The 19,819-nt window shown below is 35.0% G+C and overlaps 1 protein-coding gene across 12 annotated transcripts in view; it reads right to left on the bottom strand.

Annotated features, from left to right (window-relative positions):
* LOC105837254 (CUGBP Elav-like family member 2) overlaps positions 1-19,819 on the bottom strand; it is a 388,597-nt gene that overhangs the window by 311,057 nt on the left and 57,721 nt on the right. For 11 of the 12 annotated variants that reach the window (XR_004962086.1, XM_036282433.1, XM_036282434.1 and 8 more), the window contains exons 2-3: positions 18,453-19,116; positions 14,757-15,404 (exon numbers count right to left, since the gene is read on the bottom strand). Coding sequence is in view for 11 of the 12 variants with exons in the window: in XM_036282433.1 (XP_036138326.1) it covers positions 14,757-14,953 (197 nt within the window). In the remaining variant the exon portion in view is untranslated. The remainder of the gene's footprint in view (positions 1-14,756; positions 15,405-18,452; positions 19,117-19,819) is intronic. The other variant, XM_036282435.1, reaches the window with a different exon arrangement.

The following is a 19,819-nucleotide window of genomic DNA, read 5'->3' as shown; positions in this document are numbered from 1 at the left end:
TAATCAACCTTTTATACTTTCTCCAGTAATTATTTTTTAAAAACATAATCATGCTATTTGAATACTTGATTAAACTCACAGTAATTTTATTAATATTAACAGCAAACAAACTAAAATTATAATTCAACGTTGTAATATAATATAAAAATATATATGTATAACAGAATAACTGCGGAAAAGTTAATTTTACTCCATTTTTTTACTTCTGCCACGTAAATCTTTGCGTTGGCTGTCACGTAAATATCAAACTCTAATTGTTAAAATTTTCAAATTTTTAAGTGATTACCAAATTGGCATAAATTTATTTAATAAATTAATACAACAAGAAGTTTTTTATAAAAAAGAATTCAGACACTATTAATTTACAAAAAAAGAAAAAAAGACAGAAGATTTAAATCTAATGACGTATAACAGAATTAAATCAGTCCATTGTATTAATAAATCTATTAATAAATTTATCAATTTGGTCAACCACTTAAAAGTTTGAATATTTTACCGTTTATTATCACTGGCGACAATAAGATTCGATACTTTCTATTTATCGATTACTCTAATTGTAGTAGTGACGTAAAGTCACAATTTACTTTTTGTTGAATTTAGATCGCCAGCAGATCGGAAAAATTGCTCAATGAAATCGCCACGATTCTCTATTACTTTTCACCGGCTTGCCGCATCGTTGGCGCCAGAGGTGACGATTAACCCGAAGTAAACAACCGCCCAATAACATGCTAATGTGAACGGGTTCCCGGATTCAGCGTAGGTGGAGTCGATGTCAGTGGATAGGGTAGAATTCGAAGGGGACTACTGCGAGGGGGCCGGAAGGGTAGAATCGAAGGTAGAATTTGATACTACCGCGGTCTGCGACCCAACCACGTTATTAGCCCATCGAATAAATTTCACGCCGATACTCACGAAACGTGCCGCCAGTTAGGAACAGACTGTTCACGTATGATATTTCAAGAAATATCACGCTCCACCGCACAGTATTGATCTCATATTATGAAACAGGAAATATATTATAAAACACGGTTACGCGCGCGAGCGGAAACCAATAATATAATATGAATGTACTATTCGATTCGGATAAAAAGGATCTAACAAAGAAGAACTCACTAACAAATACTTAACTTAATTATCAAAACTTATGACAAATTAAATTTAAAAAATAAAAATACGAAATCTTATATCTTAGTTACATATAACTAACGTATTCTTTTGTTATAAAGTAAATTAAAGTATTTTCACATACAAAATATTTAATGTACATTTTTTTTAATTCAGCCAAAGTAACGTAAAATAAAACATTAAAGAAGAAAATTAAAGTTTCAATTTATAAAAAAAATTATAACTTTGTTCCTCTAATTTTTTTGTATTTAACAAAAATATATAATTGTGTATTTAATTTAACTTTACAAATTCTCTTTATTTGTATGCAATCGATATTGTAGCAGACAGTTCACTTCTATTTATGTATATAATGTTAAATAAAAACTTTGAGGTCTTATTAAACACACACATAATACAAATTATATAATCGAAATGTTTATAAATTTGATATTTATGGGATAAGAAGAATAATCAAATTAATCTTCGTTTAGTTCTGTTATTGATCGAAGCATTGTATTCGTGAGTTATCGTGAAATCTGCTACAATGGCTTCGTAAAGAACGGCGAGTGAGATGGAAGCGAATCGAAGAGATCTAATAGCGCAGCTTCGGGAAATACTTCCTAACTGGATTACAGGCATTCCTCTACGTTTCTCATCGAATCAACCGATACACAGTAAGACACCTGGCAGTTAAGAAAAATGAAAAATTACTTCGTAACTTAGTTTTCGCTAAGTGGTCGGAGTGGACTTTCATGTAGCTGCTTTCTGTAAGAAGACGGATCTAAAACAAAAGGATAAGTTCTAGAAAATACCAAACCATGAAGTGCCTCTCTTTTCTGCAGCCAGTTGCGTATCTTGAGTATCTCAACCGAGGAAAAAGAAGCATCAAAGAATTGATTCATTTTACCCCGTATAATTTTGGATTACAGATTATAAAATTATTTCCAGTTATCAAATAAATATGCAAATATGCAAAATAAATAAACATGCAAATAGCATGTTTTCCATGCTAAATTAATAAAAAGGTAAATACGTAAATAATGCATACAACAAATTCCATAATTTACATTAAAGATAAATCGACTTCTTCGTAATTATGTCAACCGTAACGCTCGCCGGTTTAACTATGTGCGGATAAATAATGTATGGCAAAGATGTAATCGGAAAATATTATTCGTACAAACCGATTATTCACGATTACGTTATAATGATGTGTTATATCATTACAAGAACGCGAATAGCTCGATAGGTCGGAAAGCTTGCGACCCGATCGATCATTCTCGTGTTGCGTGGGTATATCACTAATCGAGATAAATTACGTGATAGTCATTATCACCAGACCTCGTTAAACTTGATCAGTGATATTTTGGAAAACGTTCATTTCGAATAAAATTCAAATGTGCTTTCAATAATTCAATATAAAAATAAATTGTATTACATGCGACGTGATAAATCATACAGAATAATCACAAAGAAAAATCACAAAGTTTGACAGATCAATATATGCGAAATATCATAAACCCACAAATCTTTTTTCAATTGCGCAAGTATTAAAAATTAAATCACAAATATCATAAAAAAGATTTCAATATTAATACATTTATGATTATTTAAAAATATTTAGTATTTAATAAATCATATATACATAAGATGCAATCTCCTTGTACTAGCTATGATAAACTAGCTTTATTTTCTTTAAATTTCATTCAGCTTAATTTGTCTTCGTAACAAAAACGCAGTATGTATAAAATCAAATTGTGAAAATATATTTAATATTTTCAAATTATTTAATATTTAACAAATTAAAATTTACATTTTGTAAAATAAAAGCTTAATCTTTTTACACATTAACTAACTTTATTTTTTTTTAATTCACTTAGTTTCAAAATCAAGTTATAAAATCAAATTGCAAAAATATATTTAATATTTATGGATTATTTAATAATTGAGATAAATTATAATTGACACCTTACACAAATATAAAATTAAAAAATAGCTAATTTTCTTCAAATTTTACTCAATTTAATTTGCAATTAGCTTCATATAACAGAAATCTAGTATATAGTGAAAAATTACTCTGAAATAATATAAATTTGCGTTTGAAATCAATTTTGTCTAAAAGAGCATTGATTACAAACCCTAGAAAACCGAATTATCATAGGATTAAATTCGTGTAAATTAAATGTGGCCCAGTTTCGCGGCGGATAGATTACATCGAGAGCGGACGTTGAAGTAGGCGATAAGAATCCTTTCGTGCAAGCGAGTATTATTCCCAAATGGAAAAGGTTGGTGAACTGCAAATCGATCGATCGCGCGAGGAATCGCGTGTCCTGGGAATCAAGTTCAAGCACTCTCTGACTGAGCGATTTAATAGGCGGTTCAGTTGCCGAACTCGCGACGTAACGCGATGTAACGCGGGGAGAAATAATGGCACCGAATGACTCTTGTCGGTCCGTGCGTTTCGCCCTCGCGAGATAAATGCGAGCTCGCGGCGCAACGTTCTCTAGAATCACGGTAATTGTTACGGAGGTCAAGGGCTCCAGTCGCGAGAATAATTTACGAGTGCTACGACTACGGGAACTGCAGGCGTGCACTTTAATTTTACACGAGATCGATAGTACGTGTCGGCACGTGTTTACGGTACGTACGACCACGTACGTGCGCCGTCTTGACATACGTTACATATGCCCTTATCCTTTATTCATACGGCTCCCGTAGCGTGTAAAGTCCTAATCGTCAAAGAGAAACGAGAACGCGCGAAGGCAGAGACCGCTTTTCCGATACGATAAAACGTCGTTCGATGGAGGCAGCGAGGAAACCGGGACAATAAAATCGTGTTAAAATGCCTCACTCCATAGATACCGATTATCCTTATCTCATTACACTGTGATACTCCGCCTTCGCTTATCTTCATCGCCGTAAAATCGGGATCATAGTCCGCGAAAATTCGTTCACGAAATTATTTGTACGCAAATGTGTTTAATCAAAGCGTCCCACACAATATATATATATATAGACTAATAGATATTCTTCGATACAAATACAAGAATAATCAGTAGTATATCTAAACTTCCATTTTGTATCTATTCATACATTTATTTTTCTTTTTTATTAAACATATAGAGAAAAATCAATCGCCCATATCAACTCCTTAATTTAAATTCTTTTTAAACAACTAAAAATCAAGCTCTGAAATACTTTATGTCTAAAATTTTATGTCTAAAATGTAAAATAATCTAAAATTATCAATATATTCATTATTTAAACATATGCAATTTATAAAAAACCGTGTAAATGTTTTTCTTTAAAAGAATTTATTTTTAGTAGATTTTACATAAATAAATAAATGCTATGAGTTTATTCTCTTAATTATCTAAGCAAATTATGTTTTAATCAAGTATTAATCAAGTGCAATGTTTAATTTCCAAAAAAATAATAGTTTATAGGAGACCTATGTTGGTATTGATGCCTTTCCTTCAATAGCATCAATTGTTCTACAATCCATAATTCTACATTATCTTTTTAAACCATATCCACAATATCATTTTTATCATTAGTTTCCTTCAGAAGGGAATGCAATCGATATAACGACTTTTTCCAAAGCAATTGTTCACACCTGTGCATTATAATCGAACCACCACGTTGTAATTTATGCGTAGCTAATTGTGTCTCTCGCATAGTGGAGCTTCCGTTTCCCTCACAGCAACACAAGGAGAGATACTCATTGATACTTTATACCCAGCGATATAGAGCACCCGCGGCAGTGGGGTAAACGCCGCTCGATTATAACAACCCTTTTACAAAGAGGCTCCTTGTTCGTTTGCAAAGGACTGTCGTTGTAAACAACAACGCCGAGCTTGGGAACATGAGACGAGTTGCCAACGACAAACGCGACGGAGGCGAGAAGTAGGTCGCTAGGACGAGCAACTTTTCCTTTCAACCCCCGCAGGTTTGCCTCATCCTCGTTTTACTATTCGAGCGATTCCTAGCACGAACGTGGCGTTGATAATGAATCGAGGCAATGCGAAATGCGACGGCATCGACGACTGTTACAACAACCAAATTCTATCGCGTTGCGAATTTGCACATTGTCGTTCCACAAGTTTGCCAATGCATTTACGCTTATCGCGTAAATAGAACGCTCAAATGTGCAGTAAACAGTTGCGTTTTCCTTCAACAATTATAAATGCTGTATAACTGTGGAAAATTTGAAATAAGCATAAATTTTGACATTTCAATCAAATGACAATTTGGATAAAATATTAATGATCCATTATTATAGTTTAAAAAGACCAAAATGTAAAGCCTTTTTGTTCTACAAAACAATTTCTACGAAACTTACTTTTTCTACACCCTTCTAGAAATATTTTATTAGTAAATTTGCAATAATTTTTGTAGTATTTTGAATAATTTTAAAAATTTGCGATTCTTTCTTAATAATCGCAAGTATGTACAATATTATATGTATTAGTCTTGCTATATTTTAAAAAAATTATAATTTTATTGTTACAAAATAACGGTGTTGTGTGTGTGTGTGTGTGTGTGTGTGTGTGTGTGTGTGTGTGTGTGTGTGTGTGTGTGTGTTCAATGCGTGTGCCTTTCGCGACTATTCTCCATTTCCAGTCCTACAATCTGTCGTTGAGATTAAAAAAAAAATTTAAATAAAATTATTAAAATTATTTAAATAGCGTTGTGCAATGTAATTCACTTGATTTGAGTTATATATGCGTCATTGTCATATATAACTCAATGACATGAGCAGGTGACAGTTTTAATTAAAATTTAATTAGCATTGCATAACAACGTTTGTATAACAGGGCACGTAATTTTGTTTCTGTAATTAATAAAAGTGCTCATTTCCCTGTAATGCGAGCACATTGACAAGCAATATTCGTTTGACGTATAATATAAAAGAAAGAACAAAATGTGTACGAATATGTTTAGCAGAAAGTTTACAGCTACATTTTAAACGTTCTTTAGACGTTCTCTCACGTTTTCTGAATTCACATAAACTTTTTACGACCGAATTGCTTCGATCGATACTGCTTCTATTGTCTCTCTTAACTTTGTTAATTTTGGCTTCTACTATAATAGATACGTTCTATTTTACATGTAAGCAGGTAGTTCGAGAAATTTGTTTCTACAAATATTTCAAGCTGTGATCAAAGTTATTTAATATCATATATGTAAGCTCAAAAATACATTAAAAATATTTTATAGTACAGTAAAAGTTAACAATAATTTTCTCTTACTTTTTTTATTTTTAATATTCTTCAATATATTATCAATCTATTAAAGCTTCTCACAATGTTCCTATATATAAAAATATATGTATTTACGTAAAAATAATTTATAAAAATATTAAATTATATTTCATAATTTAGGAAAGGAACAAAAGAAACTACTAATTCACTGTCTTATTTAGAAAGAACAAAAAGGGATAAGTAAGTTTATGATTCAACTTTACATCGTCGCGATGGAGAAGGATATGAGTAGCAAGGAAATATGTTATGAGTCACATTACCGCACGCATAACCTGGATGGATACTTATCCATCAGTGGTTACGTTCACTTCGCGGTCGATTTATAGATCCGACAAATTAAATCATTGCAAATCGCACCCTCGCAACCACCACTTCCGTCACATCTATTTCCACGCGCTCTTGCGCTTTCGCAGTCCTGTACCATGGCGGCAGCCGGGGAGGCTAAAAAGATTACCGTCGACAGATTACCGGATGTTAAAAGCGTTCCCGCGGACGAATCAGCCTGCCGGAAGCTCGCGGATTAGCGAACAAAGTAACGACTCCGTTATCCGCTTAAGTAGATTCGTTGATAAAATTTTGCCTTCCTTCGTGATGAATTTGATCGGTTCACCGCACCGAAGGCGAGATGCGGTGGAGGGATTGAATTATGATGAACGAATATCCGGTAAGTATATTGTGACACAAGCATCTGGGATGAGGGGATAACAGCTTGTCGCTGAAAGCATGAATAGTGACACAAGACTGCACAAGATACAACCTTTACTCTGGAAAGTGTTCTCCTAAAGTGATATTACAACAAATATGTAGCGTCATATATATACATATACATATATATATATATATATATATATATATATATATATATATCGGTTTACAAACATTAATTATTCAAAGATCTGGCAAGATATTGTTAGGAATATATTTCCGTTTATGGAAATGTAATTAAAATAAATTTAATAGTTCATAATTTAATTATAGTTTAAGTAAACATCGGGTCTATGTAATAATATTAAATTGTAATAGCATTTACAACTGTCGGTGGAAAATCACTCGTGCAATTTCAACAAAGCCTTTTCATACGAAATATGTTGAACAAATTTTCTACGTTGTAAAAAGTCATGCGAATTAATGATAGCTTACCTCACGATTCATTTCAATATAAAGTTGTTCAATGTAAATAATTATGACATGTTCAGAATTCTAATAGAATTCTGTAATGAAGTAACCGTGCGAATATAGATACATATATTTCAGCTCAATATCGCGCACGTTCTTACGTTCCACATTTTTCGGACGTGCTGTTTCGATCGTTGCGTGACGGAGAGGGAAAAAAGAGAGGGAGGAAAAACTGCAAGACAATACCGTCAGCTCGAAAAGAGAAGGAATAGCTGGAGCATGTCGGATATTATTGTCGTCGGTGTAAGTGGTGTGGGGAGTCGAGGGTGAGCCGGAAGAGAGGCAGGAGTGCGGCCAGACGCGCGCGCGGAGGAGAGTCGTCGGTCGCACATGCACCGCGACGACGACGACGACGATACAATTTGGAGCTTTGCACCGGAGGCATGTGACAATATCACAGCTACGTGCTACGTGCCTCATGGGCGACGCCATGCTTGGGAACTGCTTACGCCTACGAGGAGAACGCAACCACCGACACGAGTAGGATAGGACGCCAACGTCTACGTACACGTGCCAAGGTGAGGAAGCAGGTCGGGATGGGTGGTTTGTGTGGGTGGGTTCGCATATAAAAGGGAGACCAAGGAAGAGGAAGGCGGCGTATCCTGAAGTGGCGGATAGGCGCGTGCTCGGCAGGATTTTCTGTATTTGGATTTGTCGGATTTGTCAGATTTTTCTCAGACGATGCCTCACCTACCCTCCACCCTCCCCCGCCGTCCTTCTTCCAGAATGTTACCAGGACCTCTTTCCTCCCCGCGACTCCTTATGTCTTTCATTCGTACGCTCGCCAGAAGTGCATACCGAGCACTTTTGAAAAGATTTAGCGGAATTTTGTGTTGACAAGCACCTTCCGGAATAAATAAATCGAAGGATGAAAATGTCAAATCAGAAGCTTTCGCGATGTCCAAAAATATTCTCAATTTATATGTCGACAAAATCCACAAAAGGATATATATTTATTATTAACATTTATTAAAAAGTTTCAATCTCCCATTGGAAATTCAACATTTGACATAATTATAAATGTAATTGTCCTTCTTCCTGCAGTATTTATCCTATTTATATCAATTAAACAATTTGTACGTATATTGAGTATATTTCTCCCGTTTCAACAAATAAAATAATATCGGTTTTATTTTATTAAATTAGAAAAGAAAGTTACAAGTTTCAGATATGTGTTATGTGTTTCATCTTTCTTTTGCTATCCGAGGTACAATCGCGTTTGTCGCTAAAACGTTTGTCAGTAAGAAAAGTGCTGAAGTACCCCGAAGCCTAACAATAGTTACCGTAAACTCTCGATGTCTGATGTCTTGATTTCTGTTAGTGGCTTTGGTAAATCTTTCCGATTCTTCCGACAGGATGGCACCGTCGTAGCTGCGCGCGGATTTTAAGCGTTTTCCATTTCTGCTTTCGACAGAGAGGGACAACAACGATATCCGTCGCGTACGCGCGATCGATTTTGCCACGGGTAAAAGTGCGGAAAAGAGGACTCGGACTTTGCGTCCGACGCTTCATCGATACGGATTTAATTTTCGTGAAAGCGGACGCGACTGGTGAGTATGCGAGCGATCCGAATAGCCTGTGGAACCTGCTACGAAGGCAGAATACGAGAATCTACGGCCGGGATACGTGACCGGATACGACAACTCGAAGATAGAAAAATGATCTATCGGCAAAGTTTGTTGGAGGAGGTGCCGATAGGAAGATGGATGGCGCGGTAATGCTGTTTGCAGAGAGTTCCAATTTCTGTTGGATAATATAATTTCCAATCTCGCAATGTTACTTTTGTGCCGCAAGTATTGCAGCCCTACGAATTAATGGCATACGAACGTGTGTGGATGACGCGACAGGTCGAGATATGATCGATGTCAAAAGTCGAAAGAGTAATGTATCTTTGCACACAAGAGACGCTGTACATGTGTATATTTTTAATTAAAATTCGTTATATATACACATATATAATTATAAATTTTGCCAAAATACACATGATCTCTTCAATATATAAACTGCAGTATTAAAAGTATATAATTCATGTAATGTAAATTATAAATTAGTAGAAGTACAATCAACTACTCATCAAATACCTTTGGATATAAAAATTTTGAAAAAGAAGCTTGTTAGGACGTTATTATACTTAAGGAACTACATTATTACAGAAGAATCTCATGCTATTAATCGTTACTTATTTAAAAAAAAAAAAAAAAAAAACTTATTATTGCAAAAGTCAGAATAGATTATTAATATCAACATAAAAATGTTACCTGATAGAGGATATTTCTTGGTTTGTATTCATCTTTTTAAAGTTTTATTTTTAATTTTTGTTAAAAAAATGCAATTGAAAACAAAGTGATATGTCGGTATCGATGGTTTTCTTTTATCAATTATATATTTATATATATTTATATGCGCAAAGTATAAAATAATATATACTGCAAACACGAGAACGTTTCTCTTTTCAGTTATCACTAATATGGCGGCATAAGATTTGATAAGAATTGTTATCAACGTTTCTCTAGATACGACGTGATAATACGACAACTGCGCACAAACGTAGATTCACTACTTTCGCGGTGCTAGAAGGTGACAAATATTTACGTAATTCACAGTGAGTAAACTTGCGCGGGGTACCCTAATCGTTCTTTGAGACAAGCAGATAGAAATCGTACCTGTCGACAAGTAGAAATTAATTTCTATGTGTTTCCAGCGCGGTGAGGCATTCGAATCTAGATAAAGGAACCCCGTACGACCTTTAGGGTCCACAGCGACCCTTTTGTTAAACGAATTCCTCCCTAGAGTCGCACATATCACTTAAACCCTACAATTGTCAAGGAACCTAGTACAGCGTTGGTATAGCTCTTGTAAACTTATGTAACAATTTACCTTACACAATCATCTCTCATTCGATTTAGAAGAAATATATAATGTATTATTTATTCATGTAAAATTATTTATACTTTTATTGTGCATCGCTTATTAAAGTAAATGATGTAATCAAATTGCTCATTGTGGCAATACATCGCAGATAACGCTATAAATAATATGCGTCATATAACAATATCGACACATTTGCATGGCGTAAAATTAAAATAAACATCATATGTCGAACGCATACCGATATATCATTTATTTTATGTTACCAGGATTATATGTGACAATATGTTGCGCTTTCTATTTAGCGATGCCATTTTACGTGATTTATCGGCAGCGTGTTAAATAATTATATTAAAAAAATAATTTATCTCTGACAAAAAATATCGTTACACTCGCACTATTCAATAACTCGTTTTTATTGTCCTGTTTTGATGGCATGTGACGCAAAAATTAAATTTCATAAAAATTAATAAAAATACGCACACATTATTTATTTCATAAAAAAATGGATGAAGTACCTATTCGCTTTGGATATTTCAATATAAGTTATTATTTTTATATATATATATCATAGAAAAACAACTATGTTACGCGAATTATTTATGAACGTTTCACCCCTAAAATGTGCCGTGTCTGATAAATGGACACTTCCAATTTTTGAGGACCCTTTTCAATCAATAATTTACTACTTATTGAATACTTGTATAATTGATATCCATACTGTACTAATTAAAAATAAATTCTTCTTGATTAATTGGATTTTTTAATTTCGTAAGTTATGCGAGTGTATCTGTTCGTTCATTATACTGAAATTTCAATAAGCTTCGGCATATCTAAAGAAAGAAGAAATTCCGCTCTTCGAATTGTGCTCATTTTACATAAGACGGGTACATATTTTAGCGACATTCACTCGACGGGGGGTAGATGAAAAAGACTTAGGAGCAGCGATGAGAGAGGTGAAGAATGGCGCAATGTCGTACCGAAGGCCGAGGGAGAGGATTTAGCCCTCTCACATCGAGGAATGCCGGCGAGTTATTTTAGGCCTTCCCAACTCCCTTCCCATTCTACGCGTTTACGCGACGTAACAAAATAATGAAGAAGGGCGCCCTTTGCCACCGCGGCAACACTCTCTTGACTTTCGACAATAAAAAAAAAAATCTTTCCTCTACAGACATTTCCTTATCTTCCTCTCTCTTCTATTCTCTTTTCTTCACACTATTTTTCTCTCCATCTTTCTATCTTTCTTTGTCTTTTTTATTATCTCTGAAAGAATACCAGAGCACATGCTAAAGGGAATACTTTACGATGATGAAGAACGTCGTGACATTTTCTGCGCATAAATACTTTTTCCATTAGAAGGGAACATATAGAGTAGAAACGTGAGACCTTATTCTAGAAGCTCTTTTTTTGTCCTCGTAAACAGCCTTTTTAAAGCCGTGCTTATAAAAAAGTTATCTATGATGACATAAGCAGGTCGCATTTTTGAGCGCTCTCCGGCTGAAAGCCGATAAGATCATAATTAGTAGAATTTGGTTTCCTACGATGTTTATTTTAACGAAATCTTGCCTTTTTTTGCTCAGGATGTTTCAGAGCATTCTTAACTCAACGGGAAGGCGCATCCTTCAAAGCGTAATGTTTCTTATATATATTGTGTCTTTAACATTATATGCGCTTTCTTTTCTCTCTTCCGCTTAACTTTTCGTTACGGAAAAAGTCTTGCATCCGATATATTCGCAGCATGTTTTTCTCCATGCCAAGAAATATATTTCACTTTTAGCTTTTGCGAACAATACAATTATGGAAAAAAAGGAAGCAAACCACAACCGGCACAAGATAAGCGTTAAATTACACTTTCCAGTCACAAATTAAAACAGAGAGAAAAATAGAAGTCTAAAGTCAACGATTACTCAAAATGCCACAGCATTTTCTTGGCAAACATAAAAGAATTTTTATAATTCTTTACAATAGAAACAGCATTATTTAATTTTTTGCAAATAAAATTCTTATAAACTAAAAAATAACTTCTGAGCTTTAATTATACAGCTCTACAATAAATATTATCACATCAAATTGATGTCGTAAATTGACGTCGCAAATCCCCTTAATTCGATTGTCTTTTTTTGGTGACGTTGAAGTGAAACTTTTATTATTTAATTCACAAAAATATTACATTATTAAGGGGATGCTGGAGTCGTTTGTTTTACCGATTGACCGTTATTATTTTTAATTAAGTCTATTTTTTTACTGATTTCATACAATTAAAAATCCTTCTCGAGAATTAAAGTATAGACAATAACAAATAATGGCCAACTATAATTTCATGTAAAAAACTAAAAAAATCAGAAAATTATACTTTTGTGCAGTCGTCTCGTGACTTTTATCTGCAGCACTAAGTTTTAAAAACTCTATACATACAAAATAACTGTTAAGCATCGTTGTCATTATAGGAAAAAATAATATGCTTTCAGAAATGAACTAAAAGCTTTGGTATAAGAGAATAATGTAACTGAAAATTTCAAGTATGTGTGAGCGCGGATCGGAAGAAGTCGATAAGTAGAGTAATATGAAAAAAATTTTTTTCGTTCTCGATATAAAATCCAATTCACAGATTGATATTAATATGTACTTTAACTCTGGAAAATAATTCCCAAATCTAGGTATAAAAGAAATATATACGAAATCTCATTAATAATGTACACGAATGACTCTACATTATTGATCTCGATCAAGTTTGAGAGGCAGTCCAGCATCCCCTTAAATTATTCAAAATTACCATTAATATATTTATTAAGATTATTTAATTTAAACTATTTTTATTGTTCTTTTAATAATTTATATTAATCCTGAAAACATGAATCTACGATGTCCAATACAAAAAACTGCTTATAATTGTAAAACTAGCAAACTGTATGCTTGTCCGGCTTCTCTTCATGAAAAAGTAGATGATAAAGGAAATTAAAAAGGTCCTACAGTCAAAGAAAGATTAAGCTATAATCTTGAATACCGAACATAGAAAGTAGACACGCATTTTTTGTGAGTAACGGTTTTGTTCATTACAAATATTTATGAAAAAACTTATTTCTTAATCAAAACGTCTCCTTAAAAAATTTAAATAAATTATTATTTTTTTACTTAATTGTTGCCATAAAATTTGATAAACAAAGTTACACAGAAAAAAAATTAGTCAACAAAAGTGAAATACTCGTGGTGGCTAAAATGAGTTGTTCTAATAAAGACAGTTAATATCATTACTACCGACTATTTTATCAGCTGTTAAATGTATATAAGTATATAATCAACTTATAATAATAAAACAGACAAATTTGTATCAGATATTGACATTTAGCAGATATTATTATATTTAGCAGATATTAAGTAAAATTAATTATGAAATCTTTAACTACAATGTTGATAAATATGTTTCCCATAAACTTTTTTGAACTTTTTAAAATATTTCAAAGTATAAAGAAAATAATCGGATGTATCAGTTATTTAGGCTAAAGTTTTTGCTCAAATATTTAGTCAATTGGACAATTATATTATAAATAACCAGATAAGTGTAATTTATATCAGCGTTATAATCTTAAGTTCATTAAAAGCTCTTTCTCATTTGCACTATGTTAAGTAATAATTGTTGAATACAATAACAGTGCTGGTTCGACGCTCCATGCTGCGTTATATCATTGGTTATATCACAAAGCAAGAAACTACAGTTATACATGGTTAATGTTAATGTTGTTGCAACCGCCTCTTGAATATGTTAATTAGCTCTGAAGTACGGCGTAATACGGAGTTCTGTATGATATATGTAAGCCGCGCCGTATAAACAAAACATTTTAATAGATTGCCGATGGGATGCGAGATTTGACGATCTGGCATAATACACAAAATTTCTGTAACCTATTATCGTGTAAAATGAGTAATCACAACACGGATGACCTACTTTCGCATTAGTCAGTAATTATTCAGTGGCGCACAAATGAACGCCATTGAGTTTTGTTATTGCATTTAACAATTTCCCTTAGTAGCAAATAATCTAATATGATTATTACTTAATATTTCAAAACTTCCTGTAAAACGGTTATTTGCACAGTAAATATCTAAACGATTTCAACGGTTAAAAATATTTCCACAAAAATGGTAGAAAATAAAAAAGATTTTAAACTACTGTAATTGTACAATTTTGTATTATTTATCGATACGATAAAAGAAATGAAATTCTATTAACGGTTCAAATCCCTCTTGGCCTAAAGATTACATCTTAATCAAAATAAACGAGACAAAATATTTTTTGTAATTTTTTTAAACTTTGCAGTATAAAAATAATAAACAAAAACTCACGTATTTTCCTTCTGGTCGCCGTTGGCCGAGTGCGACGGGGACGGCTGGGTCTGCTGTTTGGAGTAGGGATGGTGATGCACCACGTTGTTGTTATTATTGTTGTTGTTATGCATGTGCACCTTGTTGGCGTTGCTGTCGGTGGGAGAGCCTGGCGAGATTTTACCCGCCAGAGTGTTCAGTGACTGTAGCATTTTCATGGGAGTTCGTTTGGCGACCGGTTGTCGGTGCCTCCTTCGCTCGGTTTCGTTTATCCTTGAGGAAGACAGGATTATTGTACGCTTGCGGTTTGAAGGTGTCAACCCTCAAACTCTACCGTACGTGCACGAACAAGCTGCTTCTAGGGTCTCGGACGAACTGCGAACGGCAGCACGGGACACTATCTTGATTCACAAATCACGTTCGCGCTTAGAAACGATTCGAAATCTTAGCACGAGGCGCACACACTCATCACGTGAATTAAACACACCGACAACACGAAAGCACGCGGCCGAAAAGACTGGTCTCGTTCAAGTCTTGATCAATTCGAGCGGCGCCTGATAGACGATCGATCCAACCTGCCGTTCGTATAGTTTAGACCCCAGACGGATATTGGAGCGTCTTTTGAGATTCTCTGTGACACGATCCAGCTGCGGGTGTGAATACGAAACCCTGCGGACAAGCATCGGTGACTGATAAGGATTTCATGTACATTCACGAATGATTGTGTATGATTATCGAAGCATGCGTCATTAAATATCATCAGCGATTTGTTTCCAATTTAAGATTTATGCGATCTGACGCAGTATGTGCCACTGATTCAAACTGACTATATATTATATATTATAATACAATAATATATTACAATAATTAAAAATACAATTAAATCACGCATACCTTGTCTATTTTTACATTTATTTTCTCACCTTAATGTTTTAATTCTCAATGCATTTAATTATATAATTTTTAACAATTTTTAATATCTGTAATAACTTACTACTTTAATTTAACAAAATTTAATCGATTTCATGTGTAAAAGAAGTTATATAAGTATATTCAAGTATTTGGAAATAAAAATATTTCCAGACATACTAAAAGAGAAGTAGAAACATTTCTTTTATATAATAGTTAACAGTTAATTTAAAACATTAATTTGTTTAATTAATTAATTAAACTAATAAAGATAATATAAAAACATTAAAAATAATATAACACTTAAAATAATGCAGTATAAAGTCGTCGTTTATCAATGAATATAGTATGTCTAATTACTTTTCTTAATAAGATTCTAGGCATCTTATCGACAGCAAACTGTACCGTTCGACACTGTGATCTATCAATGCGGAACGCAAAACGTGGTAAAGACGATGGAAGCGTACTAAGACGACGAACGGAGAACATGGGACGACACCGTGGAGAAAAACGGGCTAAACGGGCGCGTGTGTTGTAAACTGCTTTACAACGAGTCAATTAAAAGTTTAAGTTTAATTAGAAACTCGAGTCATGTGCAGTGCGCGAACGAGGGTAGGAGAGGAGGCTGTTCACCACCCAGTTTTCTTCCTCCTACTCATCCTATTTCTCACTTTCTCGTTTCCGTAGTCGCTTTGCCTTTCTCATCTGCGTAACTCTAAAGTCCCGAATTACCGGCTCACAAACTCCCTTTTGTTTTCACGCGCTCCTCGTAGCAGGTCAAGTCTTGGCGCGAAAGAACGAAGAATGTGAGAGATACGCGCAATAGGAAGAAACTGATGGAGTTCCAGCGGAACGATACGAATCCGTCGCCTGAGAATTCGAATTAGTTTTCGACTTGGTGCGAAGGAGCATTTGCCGATTTCCCGTTGCAGTAGAAACAAAACTCTATGGTTGGAACATCTTCACTTTAGCAAAATCAAAGTTATGAAGCGGAAAAAATGAATAGAATTTAAAACTTTCAAATGTATCAAAGGACACATTATCTATACTTTGCATGAATTATATATTATTATGACTAATTTGATTATTCTATTTGTATGTAATGTTTTGAATTTGATGCAATTGAGAAGAAAATTTTCGAATGTAAAAAAAACACATCATTATTCGTATAATTAAAGTACAATTAAACAAAGCATGTTTACTCTTATATTTAGATTTTAGATCATCAATTTTAATTCTAGTTATTAATTCTAAATCTGACATACAAATAATTATTTGCAACTTGTAGGAATTTTACAACTTAATTTTTTTATTTAAGAATCGACTCCCTTGTGGTGCGATATTATTTAGTTAGGACATCAGAGGCGAGAAAGGACGTGCAATAAATTATTAGCTACAACTTATTTTTCCAATTTTTGCATTAAAATATAATAATTGCGTGATTTTGAAACCTGTAATATATACAAAGTAAAGCATCTGTAAATATAATCTGTAAAATAAAATAATTAAAATAATAGAACATCTCTTAGGTATCAAAACTGCCGTGACAGATTTTTGACAGCTGAGAAATAAATCATTATTTTACGTAATATTTCTCATTTATGATGTTAATACGACATAAATAATATTGCATTGCGAGAGAGCCGAGTCTTAATCGTCATAATTCGATTTGTTGTTTTTATCTAATTAAAATTTAATCAAAATTGAGCTCTGAATTAGCGAAAAGTCGAGCACAGATAAAATAGAATATTTATTACTTGAATAACATAAATTCGCAACTTTCTTGATTTATTAATCTCTTTAAGCTTTAAATTTTTACGACGATTTAGTGAGAGCGTTTATACGGCATTAATCATTAATTGTGCGATCTAAAAAGGATTTAATCGCTGTTTCCAGAGTGTCTCGAGTTTACCGATTTTACTGGTTATATAAAAAAAGGCAAACTTAAAAAAGATTCGAAATTAATATAATTCAAAATACAGGTTCATCGATTTTACTAGATCTGTTCTTGTAAAACCAAGGGAGAATTAAATAGATACGTACTTGCAAACCTGCCACTACGCGAAAAAAAGTCGAGCCGACGCGACGGGTATAAGAACTCACGGTGAAGAGATTTCACCTTCTTGCAGATTACATTTGAAGTCGAGGGCAAAAAGATGAGGGAGCAGGAATACGCTATTTTGAAGGGAGAAGGCAAGCACGAAGTGAAGGAGTGAATTCGTGGCGAGGGCCAGGGGATATAATTACCGGAACTACAGCGGTTATCGAATGTCAAAGAGATCGCACATAATTTAACACACGAGGCGGAAGCTGTACAAAGCGCATGATGCGGTGGGTGGGAAAGATAGGAAAAAGAGAGAAGAATGGGAGCACCGTTCGTGGCTTATGCCGTAAGCGACAGCGAAAAAGTGAAGAGAGGAGAGGTGGAAAAAAGGTGGAAAGGGAGGAGAAAGGAGGACAGAAAGAGAGAGAGAGAGAGAGAGAGAGAAAGAGAGAGACCGTATCTTGATATGCTACACCTAAGCCTTTTGTCCTGTACACATTTTTGTCCCTCCAGCTCTCTATTCAACTTTCGGCCTCACCTTTCCCCCCCTCGCGCTTCTCCTCTCTCACATCCTCAGTGTACGGCTCTTTGTCGCCGCCCACTTAACGCGTTAAAGCGTCAAATTAAAAACTCGAGGCACCCTGGAAACGGCGATTAATCGCTCTCGCGGGCCGTGATTGCCCGTTATCGTTCTTGTACGTCGTCGTGTCTTTATTGCGTGCTTTCCCCTTGGCTTTTTCCCCATCGAAATTGACTTTCCGTACCTCTTAGACTCACGCGGTACCACTGGACACCTGGTCTGGAAGTGACACTTTCAAGATATCTCCTCGGAACTGCAGAATGATGCGCGAAACGCGAGATCACTGTGACCTGAGCGGCGCGACGATCTCGTCGACGGTACCTGAGTACTACGACTGACGACTCGACGAGCGCAGTTGCCAACCATCGTATCTCCGGATAAGCCTTATCGGAACCCAAAGACCCCACCCTTCGTCTGTGGGACGCATCCCTCGTATGCCTTTTTTACGACACTCGTGTATTTTTCTGCCACGTCGGCGATGAACTTGGCATTCGCGCAATTCTCCCGCTTATGCTGCTCGCGTCTTTTTCTCTTTCTTTTTTATTACGATGCACCCGAATCCACCTGTGTTAGATAGTATCAGACTACCAGATACTATCAGACGTCGGGCCACCAGCTTATCTCGGATCGTCGACGAAGTGGTCTCTGAAGTGGCGTGCGATCTTTCATGCGCGATCCAGACGCGCCATGACGATGTTTGGCGACGTATTGGACAGACAAATCGCGTTAAGGAGCACGTTTGTCGCGGAGTCCCACAACGATCATTTCTCTTGCGATATCACTTGTGATATCGCCATGAAGAATGTGGAGCCGCGTCGATTTTACGACGTCGCCATGTCAATCGTCATCTGTAAACAATGTCCACAAATTAAATTATTACTCTCCTATTTTAATTAATTAAACGTCGTCGAAGTCGTCCATTCAATATCGTGATTATTAAATATGTTATTGATAAAACTTGTGCAGATAAATTTTATTTATCTTAAACATTCACCAAAGTTAAAAATAAAGAAGAATTTCTAAAGCGGGACATGAAGAGCCATATCAGTTTGCCAATTGGAAAATAAAACAAATTAGGAGACACGAGAATTCGACCCAATTAACACATCTCCACATACGTAAATTGCTGAAGCGAGACCGGATAGATCGGCCCTAAACGTGTCTAAACAGCGTGGGCTAAAAGCGAAAGAATGTTCGTCAATATTTTCTCACTACCAGGCCGTGGCGATGAAGCAGACACCGACCGGCGTTCTTGGAGATTAGATAAGACGTGGAACGCTCCGCTGCAGTGACTTGCAGAACGACGCGGCTGCTTTGCGAAGGCACTGCCGTCGAGCACGGTGCATTCGTGGGTGCAACGGCACAAGAAATATTTGACGTTTATTGTATAAGTAAGTGCCCGACAATATGCGCGTCAAACCGCTGAAAGCAGCGCGCGGTAATATTCAGTGCACGTACGTTGCACAAGTCGTTGTCATAAATTACGACATTATTATCTTCACGATCGCCTAAGTGACACTCGTTGCGCGTCTTTCAAATTAGACTTCCGTA

This window comes from Monomorium pharaonis, chromosome 2 (genome assembly GCF_013373865.1).
Source record: "Monomorium pharaonis isolate MP-MQ-018 chromosome 2, ASM1337386v2, whole genome shotgun sequence".
In the NCBI taxonomy this organism is placed as follows: Eukaryota; Metazoa; Arthropoda; class Insecta; order Hymenoptera; family Formicidae; genus Monomorium; species Monomorium pharaonis.
The sequence above is the reverse complement of the archived record's forward strand: the minus strand, read 5'-3'. Positions and strand labels throughout refer to the sequence as shown.